Genomic DNA, 10,536 nt, shown 5'->3' with positions numbered 1-10,536 from the left:
CATCAGAAAAAATCCTCAAGCACAGCTGGACATTTGAGGCCCTCACCTACTGCAGGTCCAGCTCTGACCTTCTGTCTTCTAAGACACCCCCTCCTGTCTCTTTCCAACATTTTTCTCTTGCACAGATATGTTCTATTATGCAGTGGGAACTTGACCACATATTAGATGCCTAGAACTCTTCCCCAAAAGCCTGATGTGCCACTCAGTACTTTGCTGATGGCAGAGGGGATACCACATGGAAAAAGCCAATGAGACCTCCCCTGTGATGGGGTTCATCCTCCTGGGCCTCTCTGCCCATCCAAAGCTGGAGAGGACATTCTTCGTGCTCATCCTGCTGATGTACCTGGTGATCCTGCTGGGCAATGGGGTCCTCATCCTGGTGACTATCCTTGACTCCCGCCTGCACACGCCCATGTACTTCTTCCTGGGGAACCTCTCATTCCTGGACATCTGCTACACAACCTCCTCGGTCCCACTGGTTGTGGACAGCTTCCTGACCTCCAGAAAAACCATCTCCTTCTCAGCCTGTGCTGTGCAGATGGCACTCTCCTATGCCATGGCAGGAACAGAGTGCCTGCTCCTGAGCATGATGGCGTTTGATCGCTATGTGGCCATCTGCAATCCCCTTAGGTACCCTGTGATCATGAACAAGGCTGCCTATGTGCCCATGGCTGCCAGCTCCTGGGTAGCTGGAAGCACTGCCTCCATGGTGCAGACATCCCTTGCAATGAGGCTGCCCTTCTGTGGAGACAACATCATCAACCACTTCACCTGTGAGATTCTGGCTGTCCTGAAGTTGGCCTGTGCTGATATCTCTGTCAATGTGATCAGTATGGGAGTGACCAATGTGATCTTCCTGGGGGTCCCAGTTCTGTTCATCTCTTTCTCCTATGTCCTCATCCTTGACACCATCCTGAGGATCCCCTCAGTGGAGGGGAGGAGAAAGACCTTCTCCACCTGCTCTGCCCACCTCACAGTCGTGGTCATCTTTTACGGGACCTTATTCTTCATGTATGGGAAGCCCAAGTCTAAGGACTCCATGGGAGCAGACAAAGAGGATCTTTCAGACAAACTCATCCCCCTTTTCTATGGGGTGGTGACCCCCATGCTCAACCCCATCATCTACAGTCTGAGGAACAAGGATGTGAAGGCCGCCGTGAGGAGCCTGCTAAGACCAAAAGGCTTCACTCAGTGATGGCGGAGGGGTCCTCTGTGTTTGTCACCCACTTGGATGTAAGGAATCACAATCACATCAGCTGCCATGCAAAAGTCAAGTCATGTGACCTAAGTCCATTTGCAGGAAATGTTAAACTTTTCAGACAATATCTCCTGAGCTTTAGTCACATGACTGACAGCTTCAGCAGACACCAGACCCAATAAATAATCGACTGTGATGAAGACATTCTGAACACATGGGAAAACCACGTAAGACAGCAGCCATGAAAGCAGGATGGATGGCCCTTAGAGTGTCTCCACTCTAAAGTTAGAACAGGGACGCGAGAAGGTTCTCACAGCAACTTACCAGCCCTACTGGATTCATCAAAGAAATCAGGAATAAGGAGGGAGTGGATACTTTCATTGAGGCTTTAGTTTATTACACTCAGTTTGCCTGAATGGCTAAGAGAAGATAAGCTCTTCACTTAGAGAGCTTTTAGTTGTGAATAATCTATTTTGATGACTGAATATCTTTTTTTTTTTTTTTTTTAAGATGGAGTCTCACTCTGTCGCCCAGACTGGAGTGCAGTGATGCGATCTCAGCTCACTGCAACCTCTGCCTCCTGAGTTCAAGCAATTCTCCTGCCTCAGCCTCTTGAGTAGCTGGGATTACAAGCATGAGCTGCCACGCCAGGCTAATTTTTGTATTTTTAGTAGACACGGGGTTTCACCGACTTTGTGATCTGCCCGCTCGGCCTTCCAAAGTGCTGAGATTACAGACGTGAGCCACCGTGCCTGGCCAACTGAATATCTTTTTAGTTGTAAGAAAATACAGGCTATTTTCTTCTTGATGCACTGCAGATCATTAAACATCACCCAGTATATTAAATAAAATTCAAGGAGTAATGAGTTCAAATTTGACATTCTTCACTTACAGAATTTCACAACAGGAAAGCTTATATTCTGATAGACACCAAATCATGTTCTAGAAAAAAGATGATGATAAATAGATATAGTTCAAAGTAGACAGATGGTGGCTATATATGTTTGAAGACTTTGGGGCTAATTTTTGTTTTTGTTATTGTTTTTGAGACAGAGTCTCGCTGTATCTCCCAGACTACAGTGTCGTCATTCCCGCTCACCGCAGCCTCTGCCTCCTGGGTTCAAGCAAGTCTCCACCCTGAGTAGCTGGGGCTAAAGGCACACACCACCATGCCTGCTAATTCTTGTATTTTTAGTAGAGACGAGTGCTGGGATTACAGGCGTAAGCCACAGTGTTCCAGCCTACGGGGCTAAATTTTCATAGGCTTCTTTGTTCCAAGGATTCTCAGAGCCTTTATTATGCAAAGGTTCACTGTGAATGTCTCACAGAGAATAAAGTTGTAGCATTTCCTGAGCCTCCAAAGTTCAGCACAATAAAAACTAGAAAGCATTTTTTTTTTTACCTAAGTGTTCAGGCAGATTCCTTACCCTCTTTTGCCTGTCTATTCATAGATACAGAAGACAGACAAGAGGTTCATAAATTGCTGTGGATGAAAAGCAGCAGTTTTATGGCAAGTTATATCAAAGTCGAGAATATCAGAAGAATTATTTAAAAGGAAACTTTAGAAAGTGAATACGATTTTAAGAATAGTTATTAAAATATTTTTGCTTCAAGTGATATATTTAAGTTTTCTTATATTTGTTAAGAATTAACTGGATCATTTGAGCTCAGAAGTTCAAGACCAGCCTGAACAACATAGTGAGACCTAATCTCTATTTTAAAAAGAATGAATTGCATAAGATAAGGATGCACATTTTGCTACTAAAATTTCACTGTACTGTGTTAGTCTAAGGTTCTGATTTCTACTTGCCCTAGAAGAGAAACAATCTTGCTACCGCAGATACACGAGAGTGACATCTAGTGGTCATGCAAGGCAACTTCAGACATTTACAGAGCCGTGCTGTGTTTTTACAAGAAGCTGCACAGGTCTTCTTCACCCCTAACTACATGGTACATGGAGTTTCTCTCCAATATCCCTGACCCCATTCATCCAGCATCTGCTTGGATACCTCCAGTGATAGAGAATTAACACTTTCAGGTTCCAGCTGTTTCATTCAGTCCCACCAGCAAATTCTTCCTTGAATTGTACTAACATATACGTGTCTCCGTTAGCATCTATCTTCGTTAGCATCTTTCAGTCCTAATTTAGCTTCATGCCCTTACATGAAATATACCTTATCTCTTCTTTCTTCTGATATATAAAGATTGTCCTCCGGGTTCCTGGGTCTTTTCCCTCCAGCATAAACAACCCCCATACTTCTACCTGTGCCAAAATCACCTAGTTTACCCAACTGACAGGTACTAAATTGTGTCCACAGTATCATGTTTAAGTCCAACAGTGTGTGATATTTCTGAAAATACCGTGGGAATAATAGTGATAGTGCTAATCTAACTCTGTTTCCCCAGGGCAGTGGAGATCTGCCTGGCATAGAGAGACACTTGAACAAACCTGCCTTCTTGTGAAGCTGTCCTTACTCACTTTCTCTTCCTTGAGGAATGGCAGTCATATTCTTTTATATTACAAATTACAGTATTATAGTGTAACTGCTGAGTCAGAAATACATCGCTCCCTCTAGGAACACTGTCACCTTTCACTCTCACTCTCTTTTGTACATCAAGGGGAGGCAAAACTATTATATTATTATACTTAATCATACAGACAAATGTATTATTTTTAAAATCTCAGTTTAAAAATAAGATTTTATTTTTAAACTTTCTTGGAAAAGAAAGTTTAGACATTTTGTAAGGATATTTTGTTCCACTCCCAAAAATAAATGTGAAAATCTAGGGGGAAAATTTATATTCTAAGAAAAAATAGATACCCAATTAACCATTAAAGAGATAGACAACTTAAAATACCAATTAATACCAATTACCTAGAGAAGTTGAGAAATTGTCAGAGTTACCACCTTAAGATGTTCCAGGCCATCTGTTTCACAGAGGAGTGGTAATAAACATTCAAGGAACAAAAGATTTTAATATGGTTTAAACAATTTTAGGGAATAAAGTGAGAAAGAGATCTTCCAAATAGCTTTAACCAAACCAGCATTACACTGATGCTGTATCATTGAAAACTTAACAAGGAAGTACAGAAAAGGAAAATAACACCTCTTCCTTTCCTCTCTCACCTATTTACATATGGGTCTGTGTATATAGATGCATGCATACATATAAAATAGAACGCAGCAGCACGTAGAAAGAATACTAAACCATAGCCTAATGGATTTATTTTTTTAAAATAAAACTATAACAATTTAAGGCTATGTATCGGTATAATTCACTACGTTTATAGGTTAAGAGGGGGAAATGATCATCTCAACAGATCCTCAAAACTATCTGAAAAAGTTAAAAATCAATTTCTTAGTTTTAAATTCCTTCTAGTAGGAATGGGTGTGTTCTTCAACAAAATTAAATTTATGTCTCTAATGAAAAGTATGTGTCATACCTAATGTTAAATCAAATCAAATCAAACCCGTTACAATTTAACACTTTTCTGGATATACCAACCATTGAATTAGAGAGTAGAGATAAATAACAGGTGAAACTAGAAGAAAGGTAAGGCATAATGTTATTATTATTGCTAGCTGATACACGCATAATTTTATACCTGGACAAAACAGTAAAATCAATCAAAAGCAATTTTGAAAAACAGTAGGAGAATTCAACAAGCAAGCTGCATACAAAATTAATACGCAAAAGTCCAGGTTCTAGAGGAGAAATGGGGAAAAGGGAAGGGAGAGGGAGAGAGAGGGGAAGAGGGGGAGGAGAGAGGGGGAAGAGAAAATGAGAGAGGAAGAGAGAGAGAAGGAGAAAGACAGGGGAGGAGATTTGGGGGAAGAGAAAGGAGTAAAGAGAGAGGGAGAGACAGGGAAAGAGGAAGAGAGGGAGAGGGAGGCGGAGGGAAGCTGGTTGTCTTGGGCTCTGAGTCTCCAGCAGCAGTCATCAGCTTGCTCCCTACCAGCTAAACAGGCCTTTTCTTGTCTTCTAGCTTGAGGCAAAATCTGCTTTTTTCTCCACAATGATGTCATAAGAAAAGATCATGGTTGCATAACTTGCCCCCTTTCTAGCAATAAGAACCCACATATTTCCTTCAGGGGGAAAGGTAAATGGAAGAATTTTATAGAGACTATGCAGCAAGATTTTGAAATAGAAATTTCAAGTGGCTTATCACAGAAGGTATCTAGAACACAATCCTATAGGGATTTCATGGATCATTACCAATGCTCTCTCGGTCCCTAATCAGATTAAACTGTGTTGTTGAGAGAAGCGGGGTATGGGTTATGCCGCAGTATTTAGACAAGAGAAAATAAACAGGCACAAATTTATACTATTCCGAGCAATTCAACTGGAAAGGGAAGAAGGGAAAAGAAACACAAGAGGAGCTCAGGGTTGGCTGATGACACTGACTGCTCTTGGTGTAACTGAGATGCAGCAGGGACTCTTCCTAGGGACTTGCAGGCACCAAAGCGTGGAAATAAGGGAAAATCTTGAGTTCCTTGGAAGGAAATTCCAGGCACCTCGCTAGCCTTAAGAAGTAAATGAGCAATTCTATAAGCTAGAAGGTAATACAGCTTAAAACAATAGCCAAGGAAGTTAGCGTCAGGAGGACGCTTGGTTCCCTGTAGAAAGTAGAGATAACGTCTTAACATGTGTCCCTGAGTTGTTTTTTAGAAATCCAGATCCTCCTCACCAAAGGAATCCTCGGGCACACAGACCTCAGATAAGGGGGAACTGAGGACTGAACTCTGATGGCTGTCCTTTCTTCTAGATTTCTTCCTGAGGGGCCTGGAAGAGCTCATACCCACCAGCCAGGGCTAACCGTCTTTTCTGTTGATAACAAATTTTTAGACAAAGCCTCACTTCCTTAAGCGGGTCAGACAAATCTTCGAATCCGCATGTGCAATGGCTCATGCTTATAATCCCAGCACTTTGGGAGGCCAAGGTCAGAAGATCGAGACCAGCCTGGCCAACATGCAAAACCCTATCTCTACTAAAAATACAAAAATTAGCTGGGTGTGGTAGTATGTGCCTGTAGTCCCAGCCACTGAGGAGGCTGAGACAGGAGAATCTCTTGAACTTGGGAGGTAGAGGTTGCGAGTGAGCAGAGATCGCACCACTGCACTCCAGCTTGAGCGACAGAGGGAGGCCCCATCTCAAAAAAAAAAACAAAAAAGAAAATCTTCGAATCCTCCTATGGCCTGTGGGCCCCTCCTAACCACCCCCAACACACATACACATGCTTTGAGATCTCCTGCCTTTTTAGGTTAAATCAATATATTGATTTATGACTCTGCCTCCTTACCTTAGTTTTTTTATTTTTTTATTTTTTGAGACGTAGTTTCACTCTTGTTGCCCAGGCTGGAGTGCAGTGGAGTGATCTTGGCTCACTGCAGCCTCTGCCAACTGGGTTCAAGCAATTCTCCTGCCGCAGCCTGCCAAGTAGCTGGGATTACAGACATGCCACCACTCCCAGCTAATTTTTTTGTATTTTTAGTAGAGACAGGGTTTCACCATGTTAGCCAGGCTGGTCTCAAACTCTTGACCTCATGTGATCCACCCGCCTTGGCCTCCCAAAGTGCTGGGATTACAGGTATGAGCCACCGTGCCCGGCCTGATGTTGTATTTTAATAATATAATAACAACGCTTTTAATGGCATTGTCAGTAAATGATATGCTCCACTAACAACACATTTCCTTCTGTCATTCAGATAAGCTGTTTTGTTTTTTCTTTTGAGATGGAATCTCACTCTGTCGCCCAGGCTGGAGTGCTGTGGCACAATCTCAGCTCACTGCAACCTCTGCCTCCCAGGTTCAAGCAATTCTCCTGCCTCAGCCTCCCTCCTAGCCAGGATTACAGATATCTGCCACCAGACCTGGTTAATTTTCGTATTGTTAGTAGAGACAGGGCTGCACCATATTGGCCAGGCTCGTCTTGAACTCCTGAGCTCAAGTGATTCACCCGTCTCGGCCTCCCAAAGTACTGGAATTACAGGTGTGAGCCACTGTGCTTGGCCAAAAAAGTTTTTTATTATTACAGTTTGGATGGTGCACATCCGAAAATGATCAATTTCCCTGCTTTCTTAAACAGAGCTTACTGGTTATAATGCTACATTGTGAGTGAGTCAGAGTCATCATTTATGACTATTATAAGGTAATTGTGCAGGATAAAAGTGGCATCTCCCAAGGGACACACTTGGGGATCCAAAAGATAGCTTCTTGGAGTTGGCACCACCAGGGGTCAGGATGGCTAAGACAGAACCCGTCTCAGTTCAGGTGGTGTAGTGATACAAGCCCAGAACAGGATGGAGGAGATGCTCCTCAGTGCCATCCTGCTGAAAAACAGAGTCCAAGAGTCAGCTCCCCTTCTTTGGGACCAGATAGTGTTTTGGCCTTAATAATAATAATAATAATAATAATAATAATAATTGCTTTGGAGAGATGTGCTTACTCACAGATAATTTGCATGGTTACGATTCTTGCTGGTGGAACTAGGATCTATTTCTCCCTCTTCTAGAAATAAGAGTTGACAGACTTGGGCAGAGGGGAGTCTCCATTAATTTTTGGGCAAAGCCTGAGCTCTGGAGTTTGCCACTGAGAGGTGGAAAGGATAGAGTTCCCATAGGAAGGGATGTGTGGCTTCTGGGCGTGTGACCTGCAGAGGAGCTGTTAGGAGCAGAAAGGGTGTGAGGAGGAGAGAGAAAGAGGTCAGGAGAGAGGGAGCCTCCGAAGGTCTCAGCCTAGACGTTCCTCTCAGCTGCAAAGACCAAGGCTCTTGTCCTTCTGCTGCTGTGCTCTGAGATACTCACCAGGCCCTTCAGTAATTCAGCTGGTCTAGGGACGCTGGGAAGTTTGTGACAGGAAGGTATTTGTCTCCTGATTGCCACTGAAATGGAGTTCAGAGTCAACCACCTTCTCTCCCCTCCTCCATCCACATTTTTAAAATCTCTGTGGCAGTGCCACCGCTGAGCACAGTGGCCGTGGACAGGAGATATTCCAGGCCTAAAGACTGAGTGGCTTGTTTCTGATGGTCCTTAACCTCCCTGCCCTACACACTCACCCCATGACCTAGTAAAGACCATTTCCCACAGCTGCAAGGGAGGGACCCACCTCCACACCCACACTAGAGTCTATCTGTTTTCCGTTTCTAGTTTCCTCCCTTATTGTCAAACTGTCAGCAGTACATTCCAACTTGTTTTTATTAAAAAGGAATGAAGGCTGGGCACAGTGGCTCATGCCTGTAATCCCAGCACTTTGGGAGGCCAATGCGGTGGATCACCTGACGTCAGTAGCATGAAACCAGCCTGGCCAACATAGTGCAACCCCGTCTCTACTAAAAAAATACAAACATTAGCTGGACATGGTGGCAGGTGCCTGTAATCCCAGCTACTCCGGAGGCTGAGGCAGGAGAATTGCTTGAATCCGGGAGGTGGAGGTTGCAGTGAGCCAAGATCACACTATTGCACTCCAGCCTGGGTGATGAGAGTGGAATTCCATCTCAAAAAACAAAAAAAAGGAATGGGGACACTTCGTGGTTATTGGTTATTTTAGCCAAGATGCATATTCTAAATCTAATCATAATGAGACACGGCACAAACCCGAATTTTATAAAACACCTGGCCCATATTCCTCAAAAATGCCGATATAATAAAAGACAAACTATGGGTGAGGAGCTGTTCCAGATTAAAGGAACCTAAGAGATGTCATAAAAACATGCAACAGCAACATATAATCCTGGGCTGGATACTATATTTGAAAGTGTTGCTATAACTTTTTTGGCTACAACTGTAGCAACCAATGACATTTGAATGTGAACTGTGGATAAGATAACCTTATTGTAAGTGCTGTATTTTCTGAGTTTGATCACTGTAGTGGAGTATAGTGAAAGAATATACTTGTTTTCATGGAATGCACATGATATACACAACCTACCTCAAAATTGTTTAGAGAATGTACGTACACACACACAGAGAGAGAATGATAAAGCAAAGCAAATGCAGTAAACTGTTAAGTTGATAGACGGCATATGGCTTTTATAAATATAATTATTGCAACTTTTCTTTAAGTTTGAAATTCCTTCAAAGAAAAAAAAATGTCAAAAAGAAAGTGATGAGGAACTCCAAAAAAAATCTGTTAGGACTATCTAAATATAAGCAATTCAAATAAACATAAAAAGTTCAACATCACTCACAACCCAAGCAGTGCAAAGTGGTACTATTAAAATGAAATTCCATTAACCTACTGCAGAAAAGGATAAGATAATATCCATTTTTGGTCATGGATCAGTGGCACAGGAGCCCTTGTCCCTTCTAGTAAGTGAACACTGTTTTTGAAAAACAATTTCAGACTTTAAAATGCTCTTATAAGGCCAGGTATGGTGGCTCACACCTCTAATCCAGACACTTATAAGGAGGCCAAGGTGGGAGGACCGGTTGAAGCCAGGAGTTGGAGACCAGCCTGGGCAATAGAGCAAGACGCCATCCCTTAAAAGATTTTTTTTGTTTTTGCTTTTGTTTTTAAGGGCCAGTGCAATGGCTCATGCCTGTAATCCCAGCACTTTGGGAGGCTGAGGCAGGAAGATTGCTTGAGCCCAGGAGATTGAGACCAACCTGGGCAATATGGCAAAACCCTGTCTCTACAAACAAAATTAAAAAAAAAAAAATTAGCCAGATGTGAGGGCAAGCACCTTTAGTCCCAGCTATTGAAGTGGGAGGATCGCTTGAGCCCAGGAGCTTGAGGCTGCAGTGAGCCATGATCATGTCACTGCATTCCAGCCTGGGTGACAGAGTGAGAATCTGTCTCATGAATAAATAAATAAACACAGTTTTCTTCTTCTTTTTGAGACAAGATCTCACTCTGCTGCCCAGGCTGGAGTGCAGTGGTGCAATCATGGCTCACTGCAGCTTTGACTACCTGTGCTCAAGCAATTCTTCCACCTCAGCCTCTGGAGTGGCTGTGACTACAGGCACACAGCACCACATCAAATGCTCTCATACGTAGACCTCACAATGGAATTCCTAAAAATGTATCCTAAAGAAAAAAAATCAGAGATAGAGATAGAGGTTTTATATAAGAATAGTCTCTATGATGTCATTTATCATGGAGAAAAACAGCATCATCTAAATGTCCCAAAATAGGATAACGGTTAAATAGATGATAGTATACTTACACATGAAAAAAGCCAGTTTTTCATACAGACCCTTACCAAGAAGAAAATATAAGGTAAAAAGTGTTCCTCTATTTAGAAATAGAGGGAAAATGCTTTAGAATAAGGTTAAGAATTCACAGTACATACATAAATAAGAACACAGTACTCTATTGCGATAACTCAAAGAAATATT

At 42.6% G+C, this 10,536-nt stretch overlaps 1 protein-coding gene across 1 annotated transcript; it reads left to right on the top strand.

Moving 5' to 3' along the window:
- The first annotated feature begins 185 nt into the window (after positions 1-185).
- LOC116524676 (olfactory receptor 2S2) lies at positions 186-1,220 on the top strand. Its single transcript, XM_032240045.1, has one exon. It carries the CDS (start codon positions 236-238, stop codon positions 1,193-1,195), a length of 960 nt encoding a protein of 319 aa, XP_032095936.1. The 5' UTR covers positions 186-235; the 3' UTR covers positions 1,196-1,220.
- The last annotated feature ends 9,316 nt before the right edge of the window (positions 1,221-10,536 follow it).

Source organism: Sapajus apella, unplaced genomic scaffold (genome assembly GCF_009761245.1).
Source record: "Sapajus apella isolate SASKATOON/1434 unplaced genomic scaffold, GSC_monkey_1.0 scaffold46, whole genome shotgun sequence".
Taxonomy (NCBI): domain Eukaryota; kingdom Metazoa; phylum Chordata; class Mammalia; order Primates; family Cebidae; genus Sapajus; species Sapajus apella.
This window is presented reverse-complemented; position numbering and strand designations above follow the sequence as displayed.

Coding starts and splice junctions, on each gene's coding strand:
- LOC116524676 (XM_032240045.1), top strand. CDS start 236: ATGGAAAAAGCCAATGAGACCTCCCCTGTGATGGGGTTCATCCTCCTG.